The sequence below is a fragment of the Pieris brassicae genome, chromosome 3 (genome assembly GCF_905147105.1).
Source record: "Pieris brassicae chromosome 3, ilPieBrab1.1, whole genome shotgun sequence".
Taxonomy (NCBI): Eukaryota; Metazoa; Arthropoda; class Insecta; order Lepidoptera; family Pieridae; genus Pieris; species Pieris brassicae.
In genome coordinates this window covers 14,532,447-14,559,200 of record NC_059667.1, presented here as the reverse complement: position 1 = coordinate 14,559,200, position 26,754 = coordinate 14,532,447, and the positions used below count along the sequence as shown (strand labels likewise).

General features: G+C 30.9%; 2 protein-coding genes across 34 annotated transcripts in view; one reads left to right on the top strand and one right to left on the bottom strand.

The window, feature by feature from the left end:
• Positions 1-80: 80 nt before the first annotated feature.
• LOC123706879 (alpha-tocopherol transfer protein-like) lies at positions 81-12,387 on the bottom strand. 4 transcript variants are annotated; one of them, XM_045656454.1, is made up of 8 exons: positions 12,200-12,387; positions 11,557-11,646; positions 7,143-7,244; positions 5,461-5,620; positions 4,597-4,846; positions 4,052-4,162; positions 2,820-2,956; positions 81-1,160 (listed from the first exon to the last, which is right to left on the bottom strand). In XM_045656454.1, exons 3-8 carry the CDS (start codon positions 7,237-7,239, stop codon positions 1,052-1,054), a joined length of 864 nt encoding a protein of 287 aa, XP_045512410.1. In that variant the 5' UTR covers positions 7,240-7,244; positions 11,557-11,646; positions 12,200-12,387; the 3' UTR covers positions 81-1,051. The 4 variants fall into 4 exon arrangements, with proteins under 4 accessions (XP_045512410.1, XP_045512409.1, XP_045512411.1 ...); XM_045656453.1 differs by lacking the exons at positions 11,557-11,646; positions 12,200-12,387 and adding an exon at positions 10,862-10,978; XM_045656455.1 differs by lacking the exons at positions 7,143-7,244; positions 11,557-11,646; positions 12,200-12,387 and adding an exon at positions 10,862-10,945.
• Positions 12,388-12,959: 572 nt separating this feature from the next.
• Positions 12,960-26,754, top strand: part of LOC123707607 (casein kinase I) — a 34,031-nt gene continuing 20,236 nt past the window's right edge. For 3 of the 30 annotated variants that reach the window (XM_045657825.1, XM_045657824.1, XM_045657816.1), the window contains exons 1-2: positions 13,279-13,990; positions 17,816-17,973. In XM_045657825.1, coding sequence (XP_045513781.1) covers positions 13,929-13,990; positions 17,816-17,973 — 220 coding nt within the window. In that variant the 5' untranslated portion in view covers positions 13,279-13,928. Of the gene's footprint in view, positions 13,063-13,087; positions 13,248-13,275; positions 13,991-15,082; positions 15,233-16,423; positions 16,806-17,067; positions 17,119-17,815; positions 17,974-26,754 lie in introns of those variants that run through there. The other 27 variants (XM_045657821.1, XM_045657811.1, XM_045657808.1 and 24 more) reach the window with 23 other exon arrangements.

The following is a 26,754-nucleotide window of genomic DNA, read 5'->3' as shown; positions in this document are numbered from 1 at the left end:
ATTGTGCATTCTACATATTTATATTACTGTAAATGTGAATACGCTGTCCTTTTCTCGCAAATTGTGTTTACGCTATGTCCAAGAGAGTCAGTGCACTTCCACTGAGTCTTATGTAGATTACAATTGTCAATTAAATACACATTTAAATGCATTTGTCACCACGTCTAAGGTCTAATAGCAAGATATGTAGATACAGGATTTATATTCAAATACCCTTATGTAATTGTAACGATTTGTAAACTTTTAAATTAACAATTATGCAAAATGTATACAATCATCTATTTAAGTCACAACATGATTATATTATACATACTCATTACAGGTATTATTCATGAACTTTCCAGGTAAAACGGAAATAAAATGAATCTCAATAGTTCATAGTATTAAGACATCATAGATTATAATTCCTACACTAAAAAGCACAAAGAATAAATATAAAAACCCAGCATTCAATAATTTTAATAAAATTTCACCACTTTTTTTAAATTTAAGAACTAAAGCTAAATAAATTTATAAATGCGTGTAAAATATTCCATAGTGCCAAAAAAATTGAAATACTAAACTGTATTTTTATTTATTATTTAAAACGTTTACAATCGTACGTTCATACTTCCACATACCACACCTTGGTCCCTTACCATTATATAGCGCCATATATTGGCTAATTTAGCTTTATCATCTGTATATACGAGACATAGGTCTCGTATCTCAAGTCACAATCTCGTCTTGAGCGCAGAAAAATATGTCAAATTTCATGCAGAAAGAATACGAGCCATAGACTTTTAGATTTTCTTTTTCTTCAAAAATAGCTCTTAAGAATTATTATTTATATTTATTTGTATTACATTAAAATCCAATGATTACAAACGGTCAAAAAAAGGAAAAATGTATGGAAATACTAGATTACATAAAAGTATTTGAAAATTTGCGTAGGGATAACAAAATTTGACTGAAATAAAGTTTATACAAAATATAATGTGGAGACATAAAATTTTAAAACAGTGCAAATTGGCTACTGGATCATTTATAAATTGTTTCTGTTTACTATTTATTAGTCTATGGCTAACGCTCTAAATGAAGATATAGAAGAGCTTGAACTATTAACTTTTTTCTTATCTGTGGGTTGCGCTCGCCATAGAGATTGGATCATCAGTTCTTTTCTGAAACAAAAACAGCAGGTTTCACACAAGAGGGATTAATAAACCTCATATTGTTCATACCCATAGAACAGCGTCTTTTCGCGGTAGTTTTAGATGCAATGCAACTAAATACTGGAACAACCTACTTTCTTTCAAAGTCCCTCTTCCTAAGTCTTTCAAAATAAGTGTAATATAATATAATAGGTGATTATGTTTTTATTTATTTTATTTTTTATAAGATTTTTTGCTTCCTAATAGGATTTCGAAAAATTCTGGCTTTAACAACATTAACAGCCTTTGTAGTTCTAACAGCACGTGGCTACTTTTACGGCCTTCGACAGACGAAGTGTTGTTGTATCTGTTGATAATACCATATACGAACGTACTACAACTACGGCTGATACCAAGCTTTTTTTGTCTGGAATAGGACCGACGGCTCCATACCCACTTTGTGCAAGGCTATCACTGCAATCCTATTTTCTTTTAGACCCCATTCCGTAATGTAATATATGTGAAATGGCGCAAAATCGAAATGAGTTTTTGAAATAATAAACGTGTTCCAAATTCAAAATAATTAAAAAGTTGAAGAAAAAAAAAGTTTTTATGTAACAGTATGCTAGTTATGTATATGTGTGTGCTTATATCAAATAAACGATTTTTTTCTTTGTATCACTATACGTAATGGCCCCTAGTACTAGCGATTCTTAATTGAGTTCCAACGCTTGAATAGATTTGTCTATATGCGCAATTAAAGTTCTCTTACAAAGGAAAACATTGTCATTGTTAAAGAAGATCACTAAACCGAATCGAAAAATTTATATAAAAAAATCTATTTATAGTATTGTCTTCTATTAACAAAACTTTTACACATTTAATTTAATAATTATAAGTTTATACATAGATTCGATCCCTTAAAAAGGTGTTTTCTTTAAATATATTTATATTCATAAAACTTACTGAAATAAATCATTTAAATAAAAAACTAGTGGCAAAGTTTTATGTCTGGGCCACAGATTTCTGTATCTGTTTCGTGATCATTTGATTTTTCTAATAGGCAAGCAGGTGATCTGCCTGACATACGCGGTCAGGTCTAAAGCTACGCGTCCACTGGATCGGAATCCGAGAGTACGGTACGAACGCAGCATCGTAATTTACGAAATGCCGATACGTTGCGTCCACTGTATTCCGATACATCGGCAATTTAGGTATTTAAAGCAACCTTCATCATTTAAATCTCATTCATTCGACCTCCATCGGGACCTTAATGTAGAAGACGTCACCACTGTAATAAAAAGCTGCTGGAGCCCACGAACATAGGCTCCACCATCACGTGAATGTCGCTATTCAACTCCTTGACACCACGGGCCTAGTGAGAAGACTGAAAAGGACAAAACCACTTGAACTAGCGAATTAGTGACAGTGCATGTTAGTATTAAGTGCTAAACAGTGAGTGTAAAAAAAAACACAGTGTCTTCCATTTTAATAGAGATTGTAAGTAGTGTTATTGGACACTTCCTTATGTTAAAAATCCTTAAAAGGTTACACTTATATTACTTATTAGTCTTAAGTTAGGTTAGATCGTAATGTTCCATGATGTCTTAGTAAAGATACATGTAAAAAAAAAATCATTCGACCAACACTGCAGATTTAAATGGTATAATTGGTTTATTTAATCCAAACCTTTTGCTCATAATGATAGAAATAACTTTCAGATGCTGTTCAGCCATCGAGGGTTGTACTCCGCCATAGTCTGTAGGTAAATTTTCCTTTTCCACGAATTTATATAGGCCGTTCGATTTTGGAGCGTGAAAGTGGACCTACAAGAATGATTATACTAATAATAATGAGGTAGTATTGTCTTTTGTTGACATAGCTGTTACACATTAACAAAAAAAACCGGATTGAAGCTATGTATTATTATTAAAAACTTATCATTATTTACATAATTCTAAATTTTAAGTGTGCGTGGTCACGGTGACTGAAGACAAAAGGTGTTAAATGTCAAAAGTATCACAGCTGCAGAGAAAGTTGTGTTATCTGTATTTATTGCCCCGAAGTTGATATCGACTGAAAGATGACGGGTTTTTGCAAAAAACCAAACCAGCAACCGTGAGTCATTTTTGAAAAAAATTCTTAATAATGAGGTAATTTATTTTTGTATGTAACATAAACAAAAAATAATTAATATTTTTATTAATAACTTTAATCATTTTAATTTAGTTAAACAACTATACAAATATTGCATATGACAATAATTGTTTGTAACAATTATTTGTTTGAAGCTACGTCAGAAGCGGAAAATACAAACATATTATAATAAAATTCGTGATAATTCGTTAAAGCTGTTAAGCTAATCAAAATACTCATGTCTCGTGTTTGATTTTTTTTAAAGAATGAATTTGAAGAGTTCTATGAAATATGTGTATATATTTTCTTAATATTCTAATTTCTAAGCATACGCGAAACATAAACTATAAGTTACACCGAATAATTAGGATTAGTACGCACCGTAATTATTCTTTAAGTGATTTAAAAAGTGAAAGTGGTTAAAATATACAAAATAGAGTATAACAACTTCAATTATATTCTTTACAAAGCTTGATAATGAACGGTACACATTGGTACATAAAACAGAATTAATGGATTTATAGGCAAACAACAATCACGAAAAAAAAAACGTTTCAAAAATTATAGAAACTTTGTGGCAAAGGTACAGCACCCTGTAGTAGACTACCATATACTTTAGTTTATGGGACAAAAAGCGTAGCGTTTTTTTCTTCTTTTCACTGTTGAATGAACTGAATAAATTATCGAAATCGCTAAATACGCTTGTATAATACGAAATATTTAGCAAAATGAAATGCACTGCATTCGATATCACAATAACAATTAATTGATGATAATAAACTTACCAAATCAGTCAATTCCTTTTTGAGAAACGGTTTTAATAAACCGAAAATCTTATCTATGGATGCCGGGGCGTTAATTACATGCACTTGTTTCAAACGGATCGGTAGTGCTGTCTGAAAAAATACTTTTATTTATATAATAATTTATTAATTTGATTTTAAATATTCTTACATACGTATGCGGAAGCATAGGTAGAATCAAGACGAAAAAATATTGTAAGTTGATGCGGATCGCTTTAAAATGATAAATACTACAGACACTAAAGTGTGTTTACATGAGTTTATTTTTTTAGTAAAACAATATTTCAAAATTATTCTATTACCAGTCGTCGCTTTTAATTAATACAATATTATGATAAATTGGTGGTCAGTTTTCAACTATAAAATATTTCAGTAATTAATAAAACAATCCATAAGTTATATTTTTTTAGGTTGTCTTAATATTTATAAACATCGATTTCGAATATAATAACAATGGAATGGGGATAAGTGGCTTAACCAAACAATCTCTTTAACAATGGAATAAAGATAAACAAAATACAACTTACCTCTTGATATTTAGACAATTTCCTAGCAACGGACAAATTCAGTTTGGTTAGCATTTTGAGATTCATATCTTTCGCGTCTAAAATAACAATGTCTACTTCTGGCAGAAAGGTGTTCGTCATGAAATATGCATCTGTTGATAACATAAAATATCTTGCGTCCTGGATATAGTCGTAATTGTCGAGGCCAGGGTCATTTAATTGCCAGATCCAGATACATTCGTTCTGGGGTGTCTGGATTTGACCTATGTTCCTGGAATTTGTTATAACTTATTGTAAAATTATTTTTTTAACAGTTAAATAATTTTTTCGATAAAAACTGGGTCCACTGTGTTGTCTTTGGTATGTATAAGTGTCAAATAGGTTAGGGGTGAATCTAAATGTTTCCTTTTATAAGTTTGTTGTTCTTACTTAATAGAACTAAGGATTTACATGTTTTATACAAGAATGTTGCGCATTTTTACACTGACACAATTACAATATTTTCTGTACTGTGTACTTGTAGAACAATATAACAAATAAGGGAGCGTTCAAGTATTACGTTACGAATTTTGGGTAAAACGTTGCGACGCGGGGCGGGGATTGAATTACGCGTTATTGTTAATATTACTTTCCACTTTGCAGTACTTTACACCACATAATGGTAAGTTTTAGATATAAAGAGTAACTGGAGGTGGTCACGAAACGTTTTACTATTGGATACAGAAAACGTTACGGCGGCGTTTCATGGGGAGGTGGATCAAGAATCTCATAAAATTGCGTGACATTGAGTGACTTGAACGCTCTCTAATCTGAAAAATCCAAAGTGAAAAAAATTAATTTAGTCACCACATCTAGGTCGAAAATAATTTACATTACAATACTTACAGGATACTCATAACTTTCTGAAATTGTGGCGACTCAGGGTCTCTGCCATCGAGGAGTTCGGGGCATGACAATCGGATGTTAAAGAAGCTTTCCATCGCTGACTTGGCTTTCTCGAGATCGTAGTAACAGCTATGTACAAAGCGCAGAAGCAGATTGTCATCTGAAACGAGAAACATTAAATAAAGATTCAATTCGTTCTGGTATTTTCTAATATCATACATTATTGAAAAAAACAGTATTCCTACAACCTTTTAGGTCTGGGCTTTAGATTTCTGTATCTATTTAGGGTATAGCGACTAGGCGACTGTAGCGACTAGGTATAGTTAATAAGCAATTCAATACAATATTGCATTTTATAAGCAATATTGAATAACACGAACATGGTTTACATTACTGTAGTTCCATTTCAAGGTAACAAACGTCATTGTGATTTTTAATTATAGTTAAACCATCTTTCAACCGTAACGATGCGTTCTTATTACATATTAAATTTGTCCTCCGTCGGTGTTGCTATTTAATTAAAAAAAATAAAAAGATAATCAACAAAACATAAGCAATTCTATAAATGATTTCTGATTTAATTATTTTACTTTTTACTTACAGATCAAAAATAAATATGGAAAGTATACCTGTATAAATTTCTATCTGGAAACAATCATAGACAATAAAACATATTCAATTTAAACGCATTCTGATCTTATTATTTTAAGTACTGACAAAAAAACTAACAAACCTCGGAAATTTCCCATCCACGGTCAAGATTCGTATCGACAATGTATGTTAATGTTTTGAAAGCACAATGGCATTGATTTTAAAACATTTAGTAGCAATGGCGTATTTTTGGGAATAAATATTTCTCAAGTTCTCAATACAAAACTGTATTGTTGTGTTTCCCCAAGGAAGAATTAAATATTATAACACTATCTGGTCAATATATTCTTGAAGCCTTGTTGTATGTACAAAAAAATATAAGCTATTAAATAATTAAAGAAATGGTGACTTTCACCAGTATAATACCCGTTTTGAATGTACGACCAAGATACCGTGCTTCAGAAGATAAACCACTCCTTATATGTAAATTGTATTCGTTTTAACAACAAACTCCCAAGCGAAATTAGAGAATTATCACTAAATAAATTCAAAGCCCTCGTTAAACGTAAATTAATAAATAAAGCTTTTTATAAATTTGACGAATTTTTAAATTATCCTAATCCTTGGGAATGATTTGCTCCAGTTCAAACAATTTGTATGACTGAAAACTTAGCGATTAAAAAGAGTGGCGGAGAATTTTTGCCAGTTCTTCTTGCCCGCTCTACGCCCTTGACTTGCAAACTGTTAGTAAATTTACAATTAATTTAACTTCTTTTCTGACGTTCATAAATGTACTTGTTTACCTATGAATAAAATTATTTCGAGTTTGAGGTTGAAGGTATTGTTAAATTAAAGTATTATAAAGTAATTAAGGTAATATAAGTGTATTAATTAGTTCAGGATGTGGCCTTTACCCAAAAGGGATCCATAATGCAGAACACTAAATAACGGAAATAACAATACCTAGACTAAGAGTATATTAATAAAACTAACACTTATTTGATATGTAATTTTAACAGTATAGTAATAAAGTGGCATCATTATCATTTATGTATATTAATATTTTTGACTTAGTAAATGAATTTATTTACCAATGTTATCCTTGGGTAAGTGTGGTTGACAATTAAGCCAGCCGCGCATTTCTAAAACGTACTTCGACGTATCTTTGACTGGCATTGTGTCCGTCATTATGACTGAAATGAAGACATATATTAGGTTATTTAATGTAGTATAACTTTTTTTATAATATGAGTTAAAATACAAATTTATATGAATGAAAATTGATGGCAAAATATGTTGCTAAGCTCAAAAATCGAAGGCTGCTGGTCAAGTTCGAGCAAAATTATTTTTCTTGAACTCTGAGGAAGGTTTCTGTACAGCACAATGGGAACATGTGACATACTTGGTTGTTATTTCGAAAATGTGAGAACACTATGGGATAGCAAATGTTCCATATGATGCTACTAAAACGGTAGTCTAAGTAAAATAAAGAATATTAAGGCGATAAGGGAGGTGTTCAAAAAAATCTGGTGTGATATGATTTATTCTATTATTTTGTCCCGTGCAAGGTTTGAACGGTTTTTTTTTAATTCAGTACATATGTAAATCTTTATACATATTAATAATAAAATTATAAATGCTCTTTACCTCGTCTCGCAAAGGAAAATGAATAAGAACGGTTACAAAACGTTTAGTTTTATCAAATTATTACATTACTTATCAGCGATAAGGCACAGTTTAATTTAATAGTTTATTTTTATTAACAATTTAACAATAAATTTATTTTTGTCAATTTGTGATTAAATTGTATATATATTAGGGTAGTCATCGCTTTTCAACTTTTGAACTATCCTCGAGGCACTTTCTCGTTTGATTATATACCTCTAAATATGAAATACGTTTTGATTGTTTTTGTTAAGATTTAGAGGTACCAGCAGTCAAAATTTTTACAAATAAAATAAATTTTTACATTATTAACAGTCAATTAGCTTCCAGTCTTTATGTCTCTTAATTGAGTGTCAGACAAGCCAGTCTGCCAGTCCATCAGAATTTAATGTCAATATATATACTATTCGTCGGCAGCGTGTCAAAAGTCGCAAAGCTGTTGCAGAGTCGCTCAAAAGCTCTTAAATGCTTAAACCTATTTCGTCATTAACAATTCAATAGGACGGTACACTTATAGCAGAAGCAGATATTACTCGACACGAAACTATAGATCGGCTGCCAATTTTGGTATCAGGATATGAAGTTGAACAACTACTCGCCGTTCCAAAATTGGAACGTGGAACAAGCGAAGCTTGTGCGTTAGCTGTCTACGAAGCTATAAAGTCATGGAATTTGAGCAATAAACTACAATGTTTCTGTTTTGACACTACTGCTGTAAATACCGGCTCAAGGAGTGGAGTATGCGTAGTGGCCGCAGACAGGATTTCTATTGTCAAAAATCAACTTCAAGTTCATCAACCTCGGGATGAATACAGAGAACTGTTGAATCTAACTATCATTTTCTTAAGAGGTGTTCCTGACAAAGGCGTTTCATTTCGGATACCTGCTGGTCTTAATCGAGCTATATGGATAGGATACCTTTTAAAATTTATTTATTTAAGCATTAGTTTATGCTAACCAAGACGAAAAGGCTGTGAGATAAATATGTAGTTTCACGGTCTTGATTTATGTCGAATATTGGTTTCAAGCTTCTACGAGTCAGTCAGCACCAAGAAAGACCTTAAAGCTTTTGGAAGCTTCAACAAAAATATAGCTACTGTTGCACTGAAAAACATTTTAAATCATTTGTGGTATTAGTCGGAAGAGATGGTTTCGCTTGCGTTTTTCGATGACGAAGTTTCAATTCAAGAGAAGAAAAAAATGGTAGAAGCATTCAAAATTGAAGGCATAGAAATATTGCTTTAAACGAATAATCCTTGACATCGCACACATCCACATAAACATCGTGAGTCTTTATACAGACCCTATTTTTTTTAAAGACGTGACGTGGAAGGATGACGCTGATTACATAGCTGCCAAAAATATCGTAGAGAAGTGAACGACATTGCTGAGCGCGGGTGCTTTAATGGAAAAATATAATAAATGAATTAGCACAAATGAAGAACAAAAGCAATATTTGCATTTGTTGGTAAAAAAAAGTACCCTAATACTAAAAAGTCAACCTTAGAAATAAATAAGTCTATCTACATAATATCTGAATTAATAACAATAATAATAACTTCGTAAAATTTTATAAGACTTGGGCATAAAAATAAGGAATTCAAACAAATACAGATTTTGAGTTTTTATTTAAAATTCAAACCTTGGTAGCGACCTCTAAATGTAATTTAAATTTTTTTTTAGAAAATACTGAAATTCTTTCTTATGGTATATAACCAAATTACGTGGTGCCCCGTGAAATTAAAGAATTTTTTTTTATAATTAATATACATTCTTAAACAGATAAAACACCAAAATTATATAATATTCTTATGCATTCTTCTTTTGTCTTTTTTTACTTTTCTGTATTTTCAAATTGTTTTTGGTTTAATACACCGTTATTACTTGTCTCTGTCTCTTATCACAGCACAATAAAATTTGACATAAAAAGATGAAAGCTTTATTAATATATTAACTTAGTATTAAAAGATTGCAATTAGACAAATTTTGAATAAACCCCTACAAAAAGAAAACAAAAACAATGATACAGCCTATAACAGAAAGTCAAACAAGAAATCAAATCGTTTTATTACTTTTACACACACTCAGAATAAAAAATATTTTTGAAGAAGCTAAAAATAGTATTAAAGATACTAGTTAAAGATTTAAGCAGGCGCCCTGTCCACCATACCGGGACACCTATTCCTTATAGGGTATGCGCATCAAGTTGTTGGGGTGTAGTTTTTTTTTGTTTGATTTTAGGTTGCCAGTTTAGTATTGGCCTTAGTAACATTTCATACTTGAAATAGATATCAAATATTAAATTCTTACATATTTAAAATTGAGAATAAATTTTGTAATTCCGGTTACAAACAAGTTAACATTGAATTATAAAAAAAACAGCGCGTAACAATGTATCACAATTAATTTTGACCTCTGATTGCGGAATTAAACACGCGACCATAAAATAATAGAATTGATACATTACTGGTCTACGTTATAGATAAAGGTGACCTTATAATTAGTCGTGTCGTAATATTATATTGAAAATCTTTGACTATTGGAAGTTCTTTTATAAAAATTAATTTTAAATGAAGTTTTTAGTCAACAGATTATAGGTATATTAAAATATGACAAACGCAATGATGTATCATATCGGTTACCCTGTTCATGTCAATAAACACGTAATGAGATTTTAAGTTGTTCAAATATTATACAATTGCAAGTGGAGATACATCTAAGGACTTGAATTTTAGTAGTATGCTATGTATGGTACAAAATTCTGCTTATTCTTGAATTGCGACATAATAAACTAACAAAAATATATATGAAATACATCTATATAGTCTGAAATGATCATTGTTTAGTACATTTTTGATAAGATCTTATACGGTTAACAAAACAATATTGTTGTTTTTATTATTGGAAAACATAAAATATTAACAATTTGTATAACTTTCGTTTTACAACGGAAAATAATGCTTAAATAAAAAATAAGCATACAATGTTTTAAAAATGTAACCTACGCATTGGCAATGGAATCAACAAACGTGATTTAAAAGACTCGTTTTCCGGCCTTATTTGCGTCACAAAAAATCCCAAGTTTGTTACTTCAGCTTGATCTAAAACGTTTCTACTCAATAACGATATTTTAAAAAAAACATACCGTAAAATCCAAATAGCAGGTAGAGAAAAAAAGCTTATGACAAACACGTATAAAGGCTACCGCGGATTTACGACAACTGGATCCCGCTGACATTGATCACCGACATGACGTTGTGTTGCGCTGGAGTCGAATCAATATCGATCTATACGAGGTCTCGTAGAAAGAATTTTAATTCTGATTTAGAATAAAATAAAATAATTTCATTTACGTGTTTAAATTTAAAGCTGTGTTTTGTTTTTTCAGGTTTACGGACTGAATATCGGCGCTACCTTACAATTAGAAATGGGACGGAATTTTCGTCCTGGATGCTATGAAGTACAATCAAAAATATTGTATCCTGGAGTGAACCAATATGTCAAAATTATTTCAGAATTATTATAAACTATGCCGTCTTTATGACATTACCTTAGGGTGTATTTTACCATTAAATTTTGTATCAATATTAAGAATTAAGTAAAAGAAATAGTGAACAACGAATTTTATATTATACTTACATAAGTTTTTGTATTAATTTAGGAAATTAAGTATTTTAACCAGAGTATCGTAGTTATTTTCGGTATTCCCAAAAAATATGAACTTCAATTTCACGATATCAGGAATCTATAATGTATGTTCGCCGCGTTTCGTCCTCGAAGAATAATTATAGTGTAATTTATTGGCAACAAAAGAAGTTGAACATTATAATCCAGTCCTACCTTTCTGATGTAGAGAGAACTGTATTTCAGGAGCCAGTCCCTTCCTAGGTACATTTTATGTGTTTCCCGGTAAATATAATTAAATGTAATCTAAAAAGAAAAATAATCACGGCTTCTATTAATATTTATTAATTGGGGGGGATAAATTTATAATTGGTTAGCTTTAATTTAATGTAAATAATACTGAAGAATAAAGCGATGCGATAAGTCGAACGAAAATTTAACACAAATTATGTTTTTTTGCCAAATATTACATTTTATAATACTATTGCTTATATTTCATATAGGTATAATCGCAGTCGACAAATTCAATGTAAGTAGTGAAAATGTTATGTTTAAAAATAGGAGTATATTTTACTTATTTTAGACAATGTTAATAAAAAGCATTAAAAATCCAATCATAAACTTAGTAAAAAAGAAGTTGGACTCATAAGTTCAAGATTGTTCAAGGCCTAAAAACTTACTTTGTCTTCTTTTTAGCTATTGAGTATTTTAATTTACAAACGTAAAATATAATGATTTACTTACTATATAATTTATAAATTTACAATATATATATAATCAAATTCCTATGCATAAAAATTATAATAAAAGTATAATCATTATAGATCGCTTTTTAAATAACAATTCATGTATCATGTACCTTTTTAAATTGCCCGCCGATAACCAATTACTTGTCATCTGCCGGTGTACAAAATTAATATGCCCGGCTATGATCAACTTCAACTATTTACAATATATAAACCCGATGATTAATACATTAAAATAAATCATTCGCCAATCTTTCTATGGATTGGATTTTGAATCACGAAGCTAAATACGAAAACAAAATTATTATGAATCAAAATCTTAAGAAAACAGATAAACTACAGACTAGGAATACTAATGATAATTGTCAAAAGATCATAGATTTGACGGATAAACCTTATTCTGAAGTATAGATTAAAACTATATGACTATGTAAAGTCTGAAATTTAAAAGACTTTACGTAATAAAAATACATAAATATCTACAATTTAATACTTATGTGTTCATTTACTACTATAAAAAAAGCTTAAAGAATATTTAATTATGAATATTGTACTATGAATGAGGTAAAACATATCTCTTTCTCTTCGTTTTATATCAATTTATCAAGAAATAAAAAAATATTTTTTTTTGGATATTTATTAATGAACGCATCTTTATTAATGTTACCACTTAGCGCTAAATAATAATTTCAAAACAGATTATAGTAGACTAATTACAGCTAATACTTATAGAAACTCGATTAAGGTTTGCCAATTCCCAAAGCATACTATAAATTCACACTTTTAAAATCAATCTTGATTGACTAATATTTTTTTAAAATACTTTGTCTTCATGTTTCATTAATGACTAAAGACCTTTTTGTTAAATAGCAACATAGACCTCACTGGTACAAGTTTGCGCATGCGCCGAATGGCGATATTTCAGTGAAATAATCTTTGAACTAATTTTTTAACTATGAAAATTTATCTTTAGATGGTATTTATTTAGGTTAATTAATTTAAAATAATTTTGTCGTAAAATTTATTAAATCAAATCTGCAATTTAAAACAAAAGTGACATAAAGTGTACCATTGGTGGCCATTACTAAACCTAAACTTTTATCAGAACAAATGTCCATTATTTGATGTTTCGGCGACGTTGTGAAGCTAATCTTAAATTGCGTACGGAGTTTTTTTAATGTAGTTTTATGTGTATTTTTTTTGACATTCAATATGATGAAGATCCCGAAAAGTCTGTAATGAAATTGTTTAGTACGGACGTTACATCCTATTTGGGTTGACTTCCAGCATTGAAAAGGTGTTGTCAATTTATAGGCTTTTGAGTTCTTGATCATATTTTTTAATTAGCGATAAAGATTACTTTCCATTCGAACGATTCAGGTTAATAAAGTGCTCAAGTCAGTACGAGCTAAGTGTTACCATTTCCTCCTACATAGCTTGTTGTTACTCTTCAATGAACATAACATTGGCACACCGACCTGTAGTCGTTTCATGGAATATTGATATTGCATCTAATATATTCATAAACAATCAGTATTAATCATTAGAGATAGGATTTATTTAAGTAAATCCCGCGAAATTACGAGTCGCCGAAACATAAGTCGGTTTCAGTGTGATGAATATCATGTTGCGATAAATTAAACAGTGCAGTGATTATAGTGTCGAAAAAGTGAAGAAAAAAATAGCAATAATTAAAAAGTGGATTGGTGTTGTGTGAAATGGCTATGCAGTGTGATAATTGGTTGTCTTGGTGAAATGGACTTCAGCATAGTGAGGCCCCGTTTAGCTGTGGGCATCTGGACTCTGTCGTGTCGGATATAGGCACACAGATCCACTGATATTATGAATAAGCGTGAAGGCAATAAGGACAAGGAACGTCAGAGTGACGAAAAAAGAACTTCCACGTAAGTAATTTGACTAAATTCTTAATTACTAACTTGATATCATAGTTAGCATAGTATTTTCTTTAACAAATTCTTTATATCTAGATAATTCAAGCAATATGTTTCTATATCTATTGAGTTGAACAAATAGATGTTGTATTATTATGATTTAATTAAATGTTGAAATGAATGAGACTGCTTAGTTTAATTTATTTAACTTCCTGAGTATTTATGTTGTTTTTAACTATGGTAAATAATAATACATTATTTTTTTTTATTATTTCTATTACTTTAAAAGATTGACTTGTACTTAACAATCTGATCGAAATCATATTAATTGTGTCAAGTAAACTATATCAGATATGATTTCTTTAATAAATGATAACAGTTTTGATAATACCTTTATTCTAGTCAGTTTTTTTAAAAATCACCGAGTAACAAAAACACTTGCTTCTGCTTTATTGTGGAATATAACAATCTAATTTCCTGTTATAATATTGTATTTATGTGAATTAGTTGTCCCATTAATATTGTGTTTATGTTAATTATTGACCATGCATGTAGATTGGAACAAAAATCAATTTTTATTTGTGCATAGAATTTTTGTATGTGCATGTTTACATGGTCAACCATGTGTGTGTAAACCTGGCATTGTTAATTCATGACTATGAAAATGAAAATTTCATTTCCTAGGAACAATTTTATATAACGGCTTCTTATTAATATTAGCAGTTAGAGCCATCCCATGATAACTAGTGTTCAATACATCTATTTATTTTATGACATGTATTTTGTATACTTACTTTTACATTGTTGTTGTGTGGTATATTCTTAACAACAAAAAACTCAAATAAGTACATCATTTCTCTATATAAATGGTTCTAAGGTAAATAAATCACTTATAATTGTGAACAATTTTATGTATAGCAACACAGATTGATTCAGCCAATAATATTAAACTAGTGAATCACAGTATGTAAACATCTTAGCATCACAATACTCTTGATAATACACCTTAATAAAAACATATCTTTCTTATCTACAATTCAGCTCAAATTGTGATAAATGCAGCAAGAAATATATATTTTGTGTTTTAAATATATTTTATTAATTTGTAGTGATGTGATATCGAAATTAATTTTAAGTCATCCAGTTGGTCATGATAAGACATTGTATTATTTGTTTTGTAATAAAAATATACAAACAATGATTATGAAACCAAGATGTGTTTATATTTTAAGTAATTGTGATGCATAGAAAGTTGTAAGTATTCTTGATTAAAACAATAAAGCTAGTTTTCCAATTTAAGTAACCTAACAAATCCAATCATGCAACACAACCTATCTGCTGCTAACAGAAAACTACAATCCAGAAATAGGTTTCAATTAATCTTCATAAACATAACCACCAATGTGTCACTAAGAGTAAACATAAATAATAATTACAATGTTGCTATATCAAATTTTAGCTGACTATAACAGAATTCATCTTATATTGTGGTGTTTAAATATTTAAGTTTGATTTATAAGAGATGTGATTGTAAAGGAAGTTGGTAGTTTTAATATTTGATACATCTGCAATTTTAGGCTTTGTTAAGCATATAATTGTAGATTTACCCGTATTGGCTGAATGCAACTAACTTTCACTTTTAGACTCAATGCCAGTTATGACTATGGCTTGTATGATTCATTGCAGTCTGTTACACTTCTTCTTTGAGATCTGGATAATATTAAATTTAAATAATTGTATTAGTATGTTTCAATTTTATAAAAAATATATAAATGAACACTATACATAATTTATACAATTATACAAAATTAAGTATAAAAAACATTAATTCAACATTATTTTACATAAAAGCATTGGCTGATTATTCTTCATTAAATTAAATAAATATATTATATGCATTGCAGTTTAACATTGTATCCTAGTCAAAATAAGGTTACAAATTTACATGACTTACAATATAGCTTCCTTCTAGTCAAGAGGAAATTTTAACACTTAATTAGTACTAATTAAGTGTTAACAGTTACTTATATTAAACAAATAATACTATCTAAAAACAATATAATTTATTCATCACAACATTCAATTATTGAGACCTATGTTAGGTGGCCTTCAAATTTGGGGGCAATAAACTATTGACAGCCAGATTTACTTGAAATACATGCTGTCATACTTAACCTGTATCTGTTGAACTTTTAGGAAGTGATAATAGAAAATGTATGTAGTTATAATAAACAAATGGATCATCTATTTATTTAAATGTATTGTAGTAAGGCCTTACATAAAATTTAATTGAATAATCTTCCACTTAAATGCATAACATAACATTTTTAATAATCATTTTCTATTGACATTGACCACAACTCCATAAAAAATACAACTAATTAACTGTGAAATGAAGTTTTTTTTAACATTTGTTTGTTTTTTTAATTTTATGAGTAATTTCAGTCACAAATAATACTTTGAAAAGAAATTGGCCCACCTTTTTCAATTATTTCAATACCATGTGAGCTTATTAAACATCAATATTGTTTATTATACAATGTCAAAACCACTCTAATTCTGGCAAGGTATCACAAGGAAAAGCTAAAAATAAAATAACATTCAATTTATACTACAACAAATAAACAACTGTTATCTTTCGAATTGTTTAACAAAATGAAGTTGTAAAATGAAGAATTTTTAAAAAGTGATATAATACAAGTGACATGATGTGTTAATTAGACCTTATGTGTGTGATTGAGTACTATGTATTGTGAAATGTGCAGACAAATTGGAACACTTGTACTGTAGTTCTTATGGTTGGAGGTGGACGCCTAATGGCATTTGGGTATGGGAATTTTATTATACATGCACACTTAACAGTTATAATGTTCTATTCGAATCCTCTTGCATTATGCAGATTGAAGAGGTTATGTTATATTTACACTAGACTAACACATGTTTGAACTCTGTTTTACTTTAGATGTGTTTTATTTTAACCAAAACTTTCTTAGTATGTATGGATGTTTTCACTCACCATATTCATAACAATGATAATGGAATTTTGAAATGATATTTGATTAATGACTTTATGATTTCAATTACTGCAGCCTGAAAAAACAGGAAGCTTAATAAGGAGTTGGTTCTTTTAAGTATAGATTGTGAGTATAGAAGTTGGCTAAAAAGTTGTCTATGTATGTCCCTCATGCATAAGAAAACATAGTATAGCATTTAGTAAGCTAACCGCTACAGGATAGTTAGAATACTAGTTAATTTTATGTCTATTAAATTGATAGGTGTTAAAATGAAAACACTATCCAATAGCTCACAAAGACATATGTGGCCATAGTTGAGTGGTGATAATACTATATAGTATATCCCAGTTTCTATTACTTCTGAGTTATTCATCTTCATTAATGTTCAAAACAATGTTATTGAAAATAATAATTCCATTTAGAGAGTGTCAAAAATGCTAAATCCTAAAAAATTCTATGCTAAATCCATGGTGAAAAGATCATTGAAGCTAAATGTGTCTGTTGCGTTGGTCTTTGTTACTAAGTGGATGTACAGTGAAGCATTAGTTGTCTGTGCTGAAATGATAATTCTAGCAAAAATATGTCAGTCTCATGAAATTTTTATAACTGAAGTAAATGTAGGCATTCACTGTCATGGCATAGCTAAAGGTTACAGTCATTTAAGTATTAATTCCAGGCTAAGCAACACTCATTACGTCACATATCTTGGGTGCATTTACTCTATTGCTAAGACCCTTTTGGTCGCTTTCTCATTACAGCCTATGTGCCTTGGCCCCCGTGGCTATAGTTTGATATTTTGTTTAATATATACGAATAATTGCAGCGCTACCGGCGCGGTGGGCGGTCGCGGTGGCGGCGGAAGCAGCGCAATGCACACGTCACGCCACTCTGTCACCTCATCCTCGGGCGTCCTTATGGTCGGCCCTAACTTCCGGGTTGGGAAAAAGATCGGATGCGGCAACTTTGGCGAACTTAGGCTTGGTAAGTAATTTATCTATAATTGAAATAATTATCAATTTATCCGTTTGTCTTTCTCGATAGTAATAGCGAATGTAATACAGTTTCGGTTCAAACACATTGGACACATAAATCAAAATAATTAAAATTCAAAAGTATTATTTTATTGTATGGAATATATAAAATAAAGAGGTTACATTATAATCACCGTATGGTTAAGTATCTCTATATAGAAATACGCGAAAAATACAAACGAGGCGTCACTTTATTAATGCCGTTGATCTAATTTAATTTGTGTACATTATTCATACATTGAATAAGCTAATAGTTCTAATCCAATAGTGGTATTTTGTAAAACTCTCAATCGTATAAAGCAATTCGGTAAACACAGTTTTAACGAACGCATAAAAGAGTTAGAGAGCACGTTGGCCTAGTGGTTTGATCATGCGACTCATCCCTGAGGTCGTAGCTACGACCTATAGCGCTTTTAACACTAGCTCGTGCGGTAAAGGAAAACATAGTGAGGAAGCCGGCATGCCTTAGACACAATAGTCGACGGTGGTGTGTACCTCATTGCCTCATGGTAAAAACAATTGATAACGAAACATACATAAATCTAAGGTCAAGGGTTGAATCGCCCGTGTTTCGTATTTTGTATCAATGAGATACGTTGGCAATGGCAAATTAAGGAATAAGCGACGAATAGTTTTATTAGTTATGTATATTATGTAAGTATATAGTGATTTTTTTTATTTGATCGATTATTAAATTTAATCAAAAATAGCGTAAAATATAGCGATCATCTGTTCATATGTTAAAGTTAAATTCGTTTTAGTCGAGGTTTTAATTGAAATTTTACAATGTATGAAATTTAAGCTTTCAAGGTAAACATGTTGATCGGGTTTGAAAAGCTATAAGTTCGATCTGGCTACAGCAGAAAAAACATCAATAAGTTATAACTTGTTTTCTTTCGGTTCACTAATAAAATTCTGATGACTTAAAAAACCCAATATACACTTTTATTCAATCGCGGTAGTACATAATTATTAAAAAATTTACGACTGACGTTTGGATATAGAAAGGCATGTGTTTTTTGGACATAACGCAGACATCGTCTTTTAAACCACTTACAATTAGAATAATTTCATATTGCGAAATCGAGCAGTACATCCTTGATAGTCTTATCATCACTGATAGCATTCTTGGACAGCTGATGTACAAAGTTGCGTTACAGGTTCCGATCTACCGGTCCCGAGGCAGGTCACTTAGTGGTTTTTTTTTATTACCGCCATATGAGCTAATTAAATATACATTAAACAGATTGCTAGTAGGGAGGCTTAAGAATGCAAGAATTGATTTCGACAAAAATATTTGTGGAATGTAAGGTATGATCAAGAGTCGAGACTTAACGCTTAGTATGAATTCTGTATGTCAAAAACTTATTGACTTTTTTTCTGTGACCATGCAATAATATTAACTATAATACCAGACACAAAACATTTGGTCTGAAGTGTGTCCTAGGTCTCTCGCGCTCCACTTATTCCGTGTGGACTGCAGTTGTGGTTTGCAGATCGTCTCTCCATTGCCTGACCTATCAACCTCTTTTTCGTTTCCCATCTCGGGGCTGCTATTCACTTGTTATTCTTGTCTATTTCGAACGAGCAAGCAAAAAAGCTTGTCATGTGCCCGGACCATCGCCATTTTAGCCGTCCTATTTTCTGTAAAACATCTCCCACAACATCTCTAACATGCTCCTTTCTATACCTCTTTGACATGTACGTAGCTTTAGGTATCTGCGATTGTCATCTTTAGTATCCATACATAAGGCATAGCTGGATACACGTATATGTATACCTTTATCTTCGTTGAAATGAAAAAACAAAATTCAAGGCGGTACTTCATCCTAGGCCATCGCTTGTAACTGTTAAAAGTGTAAATTCGGAGTGGGTACTGTTCTCACTTCTGGATACTAGGTACCCAAGTACCAGCTCCTTCCACATGACCATATTCAACGAAGAGCGGTTCTCGACGTAAAATTGTCAAAGACCAATCCCTCTCCTTTGGCAATGCGTAGACATGTGGGGTCACTGCATCTTCTACCGAGTTTACCTGGCACTCTGGCCTGGTTACTCTCACATTAAGAGTGTCCATGGGCGCCGGTATTACTTAACATCAGCTGAGCATCCTGCCTGTTTGTACAATGTTGTTTAATTTTTAAAAAACACGTTTCCAGTCGTTCATAGCTGCAAGTAAATTTAAAGTAGAGACTTATCGCGAAATATTATTTATCCCGTATGTCACAATCGTATTAATTACATTTAATATAAGGTCGTGTATACTTGGTGACAATTACTCTTTCGGAATATAAGGATCTTCCCTGATTTGGCGCTTTTACTTTTTCTTTAGCTGTTTGTGAAGCTACTGGCACCTTTTGATTACCTTTTCCAAAAGTATATTCACAGGAAACAATTTTAGAAATACAAACTAAATACATATTATAAGTTGAAAACTAAAATGCATTAATACTTCAGTGAAACTTTACAAACTTAAACATTGTTTTAGAAGATGAACGCTGAGATGGGAAATTTATTCACAATAACAACGATGCCATTTGCATCGTGCATAATAGTTATACGTAAAAGTTGACTACAAAAGAACGTATTTAACTTCGAGATATAAATTGTATTTATTTTTAATTATATCTTATTTATGTATCATAAAATATGAAAATGTAAAGGCAAACGTATCGCATGGTAACATTTTTAAATGACCAAAATTATATAATAAGTTTCTTAGTGCAAATTTTATTGATGATTATAATAGAAAATACAGAGAATTCAAACAGAAATTCCTTTATTTCCGTTATGGATGAATGACCGACTGGGTCACATTGTATCTAACGATCGTCAATAATGGCTTGCCCATATAAAATAATTAGCTATGTATATAAAGAACACATTCGCCAGAACTGTGATATTTTCCATATTTTTGTACGAACCAAAAAAAAAAGAAAGAGGCGGGGTGTGCAAATAACTAATAAGTCAAATCTCAACCAAATACTAGCTAAGCTACTTGGGCCATATTGCCAGGAGAGAACGGAATAGTCTCGATGGTGATAGTAGGGAGGAGTGATGGCACGAGAAGTCGGGGTCGATCGCCTAACCGTTGGTCTGATTATGATAACTATGGGTCTCAAAATCACTAATGCTCTGAGACAAGGTGAGGATAGAGTGTGGAGGCAGCAAGTCGACGTATCTGTTAAGGAGTTTCAAGACAGGCATGTCCTTCAGTAATGAAGACTACGAAGAAAAGATATAAAACTATTCTAAAACTTCAACGTAAATACCAAAATATTTTTAATTAAACCAAGGGTGATTTTTTTGAATTTCATTTGAGGTCTCTCAGAGAATTCTCGAGAAAAAAATTGAATTTTTCTGCCTATCCTTTCAGTATAACTGCGGTCAATTCTAAGCTTCATTACAAAAATTATTGATGTATTTGGGGTCGTGTTCACTTTATCGATGCATTTCTAAAAACTACTTAGTTTAATAAAAGTCACACCTGTAGTGGATAGTTGACGATAGGCAATAGATATTTGGATTCATTGGTATGTCGGCGGAGTCAGCAAGATTTATTACTTTTGCACACTATTCTTAATGGGCGGATAGATCACCTCTATTTGCTGCCATTAATATTTTAAGAATCCCTCCCCCGTATGCGACAAGATATTCACAATTTTACCATGTGCCTCGTACGAACACGAATTATCTGCGTATGTTTGCCAATGTTTCGGGTTTTAGCTAACTACAAAAATAATAAGGATGTGAGGAAATATTTCCGAAAGCGGATTTTGATTTAATTACCGGTAACAATTTCTTTTTTTTATATTAAGTTGTGGTTTGATTATTAATGTTTAATTTCAGTTTCATTTTCTTAATTGACTTCTGTTACGTATATGTTGGTTAACAAAGTAATCTGTTTTGGTTTTGTATATTATCTAAGTGTTTTCTTTTTTATAATATGTATATACGTAGCTGTAAGGTTATTTATAAATAAATAGAGATGTTTGAAAAAAAAACAGCGTATAAATGACCTCGAAAAAGCCTTAAAAGCATGCCACACTAGTCTTATTTTGTCCCTTTTGTAATTAGCAATATAGCTTCGAAATTTCTGGTAGGTGTTGTCTAATGATAGGATTTATTGTTGCTGAAACATAAGCCCTATTATTTCCGTGATAAGGTTTCAATTCTATGGCTGCGGTTATTGGGGATAATGGAACAAGAGCTTGAGGCCCGTATAGAAAAACGAAGTAATAACTTGACAAATGTATCGTCTAACTGTAACGTATAATACAATACATAGAGCCAACATTAGGAGTTATCGGATACTTAAACTATTAGATTTAAACATAACGTTAGACTCAATAAGATTAACTCATTAAAAATGTGCCCATTTTTAACCATTTATTTACAGCGGGAAAAAGGACTAAAATACGTATGACACCCATTTCCAAATTACCACTCGTGTTATGGAAATGAAATAGGTCTAGATTGTTTTATATATCGATATATAAATTTCTAATTTGATACTAAAATTAAATAGTATGTATAAATAAATACCCTATTCAGATCTTTCTTTCTTTATTTATACACAATATAAACACAGATTTGAATGAGACCTTGAAACTTTGACCCTATAACAAAAACACTGAAACTAGGGCATAGTACATACTATGTTCCATTGCTGTATCCTTAGGGAAGAAGAGATCATAATAGTAATAAAATAAAATTATGACGTTCCGCCTCGCAGTGCCATAGATGATTTATTTCTCATCCAATGTGAGATCGCAGTAATATCTTTTTATTACTATAAGCTTATTAATGTCAAAGTCAATTCAGGTTATTCGATATTTTATATTGGGTGCATAAGAATAGAAATCGTATTTCTAATTACTAGCTATTGGTGCTTGAAATTAGCCGAATTAAAGGAAAAGCGCATTCAACACAAATATAATTTATACCACTATCTAGCTCGTCAACACCTGTGTTCTATAATCAAAAAGCATATACATACATAGGGAATGTATGTATATGCTTTTTGATTATAGAATCGTTCTTTATAGTAGAAATGTTCGGATATTTAATAATAAGTATTTAATTTAACAAAGTATATTACACACATGCGTAAGATGAAAAATGGTGGACCAGCTACAACCTTTTTGATCTGGGCCTTAAATTTCTGTATCTGTTTCGTCATCATTTGCTTTTTTTAGTAGGCAAGTTGGTTGGTTTAAGGTATGACGGTTTCCTTAAGATGTTTTCTTTAGTACGCCTTTAGCTCGTACCTTTAACACGCACATAGTAAGTCGATTGGTACACAACCGGGGTTCGAACCTACGATCAGAAGAGAATTTTTTTTGCGTAAGGTTTTTCATACAAATATTTAACAGGTGTGACCGATTAATATTATATCATAGTAGAACATTTTATGTCTCTATTAAACCTAAAAATCAAAGCAATGATTTCCTTCTAGAAATAAGATCTAATGATAATCGTATTGCTTTAATAGTTTTATGCTGTGACGGTGAAACCGAAGCCAATTGAATTTCGCGTGGGTGTTAATAGTCTGCGAATGTTTTGTGAAAACTCGTGTAGTCCAATGCTTAGTCGGTCATTTGTTTAATGCTTAATTAGAACCCGGTAATGAGGAAACTTTTCGAGAGTGCATAGTTGAGAAGCCCTTTACATTTGTAATACGTTCAAGTCCCCTAACTAGCCCTAACAGTATGTTTTACTCAAGATTTTTCCCATAAATACTAGTTTTTCAAGAAGGAAGAGTTTGTATTGTTGTCTCACGTTTATAGTGTTAAGAGATCGAATCGAGTCTATATCCATTAGCAATTTAATTTGTTTGTGCATTAAGACAAGCACATGGCGACTGACAAAATGTAATTATTAAAAATAAAAAATACTTTTATATGAGCCATGGGAATTTATTCGTTTTAATCCTATAGCCATTTAAAAAAGGTTTTAAATAGATCGCATAGTTTTTATCAGAAACTTTCACAGTGACTGCACTAAAATGACCTGTAAACTTGTATTATTGATAAATGTAAATTATGTCCCTTTGACAGCCATTTACCCTTTTCACTCATGTATTAAATGCGAATAAATAAATGAGACAAAATTTTCCACAATGTCATGCCTTACATAATTTCTGGACCTGTGCGATTTTGTTGTGGCATTGATGAATTGATTCTATATTTATCATGGACAGGTTCGATATAATTATTCGGATCTCTTGAAATATTATGTGATATAGCAAAATAAAGCCAAAAATAGAATTGGTTCAATAAATCAGCTGTAATAAAAACACAATTATGTTTAGAAGATTCTGGAATAATCTTAGTATTTCGCTGACATCTCTTATTCATAAAAATAAATCTGTCTAATTGCACCCTTTGATGACAGCGTAAAAGACGACGCTGTAAGAGACGAAAAAGTACCTCCTACGTAAAGTTGAAAAATTTGACGGATTAAGTTTTAATGAATAACCCGGTCTATTTGAGCTTTCGCTTTTAAGGATTTTATTATTCGTTCTTCGTTATTATTTCGACACCTATTCCTGTAATAGTAGATGATAAAGATATGTATGGACCAAAACCTCTCAAGGATAATATACAAAATGTACTTGGACACGAATGTAATAGATTTTTTTGTTCTCCTATACCAATACTTATATTTTTAATATTGTAAAGTTTAAGAGTTTTGGTTCACAACGAATACATGATTGCATTGAATTTAATCGAGGAAGGCTGTATGTTTGTACATATAACATGACGCTACAAATTACTAGTCATCTAGTCGGTAATAATAATTCGTAATTTTGTTTTGTAAATAATAAGTAACGAGGAAATGCTACCAACATTATTGGTACTCATTGAGAGTGACCAAATCTTTTTTTGATACAATTTAGTTTGTAACAAATAATTATATCCTAGTGATAGTTTAATTGACAAAATACTAGAGCACTATTATCAAAATTACCTTCATACTCAACTGTCATAGGTACAAAAAGAATAGACTGGTCCTGTAATTTACACGGCCAGTTCAAGGTACAACAACAGGTATTCTTCTGCTAAATTTTACAAACACGTTAATTTTTACCGCCTGCTCTATTTTGTTGACCATCTTTAGAATATTTATATCGTCAGAATGATCTCAGATCTTGACATCTGTCAGATTAAATGGGTGCCTCTTTACAAAGTCGCATGTAAATTGATAGCTCAGATCGAGTTTTGCATAAGGCAGTTTTAATCGTTTGCTTTATTGTCTCGCTTTTCATCATTAATAATAGCAATTGGTAATAATTACTCTGTTTTTGTTGTATTGAAGATTATTATACACGCATGTAATGATGAAGCACTTAGCTAAGAATCATCACAATAGAAGTGTTAATCTAATATTATACATTTATATCTTATTTTGAAATTCTTTATACGATAAAAGGCAAATTAACTAAAAGTAAATATTTTACCTCTTATTAATATAACAAAATAATAATCTATCATATTTTGCTAACTTAATCTAGGCTTTCTTGTTCTTATATCCAACAAACGTTGGCCGGGTCTGGTACAAAATAACACAACACTTGTATTAATTTGGTTTGGTATAAAAAATACATATTTTTTCTATACATTGTGAAAAAGAGGAGATATATTTGCAATATCTAGACTTTATAAAATCTATATTAAAGTTAATCAAAAATCCGAAGTACTAACCAATTGCCTTGTGATTTGAAAGTTTGTAAAATCAAGTATATAATATGAAGCTGCTATCTTCAAGCATATTATTACAAAAATTTGAAGTAAATAGCAGATCTTCAATATCTTTCAAAATCATGTCTTATCATAAACGAGATCTATATTGAATCCTCCGAAGTGTTCTAATTACATAAACATATTGTATTACGTAAATGGCAAATATATAGATCGCTACTAAGCGATAGAGAGAACCAACTATTCTGTAATATGCAGAAGCTATATAATATAAAGTAAAGGACCTTGTAAAGAAATTTGTTTCTATATCACATTACACATTCATGGTAATCCGTGATGATTTTTGCGGAAATGATTTCGTTTGGTTAATCCGCCAGCAACCAAGCCGAAGATCAATAAACACAATTTCTTTTTACTTATTAAAATCCAATTATTACAATAAGAGACTTATAAACAATTAATTCCCATGACATATTAATAACGTCGTGTTCATTAACAATAAAATATAATATGGAGCTATTTAGTGGCCAACTGACCCCAATAACAAGCAAGTGGGCCATACAGTCACAGCAGCATAATACGGTCAGTGCCAATGACCTTTGTGATGCTTTTATCGCGTTTTACGTTTTCGAAGGAAACTACCTGAGGTCTAGATTTCGTCGCCTTGACTTGTTATAATTATTCGGCTATCTTATCGCATTAATTAGCTATCTGGTGACGTTTCATTAAATGATAGTTTATCTATTGTTACTGCCTTCTTATAGAATGCATCTTGTCATCGTTGCGTAATAACAAATTGACAGGAAGCCAAGAATCCTTTTGTTAAAATATTATGGTAAAATTGATTGAGTTTTTAACATTAGTGCAGATAAAGGGAAACAAAAACATAACTTATAAAAAAATCAAGTCTCGCCAAACAGTTCCTGTACCGTAAAAGTTGTGAGATTCATGTAATACCAAGTCGGTTAACTTATTTAATCTCTACTTAAAGGACCTTCTGTCTTGAGTTATTACGTAATTAGCTCATC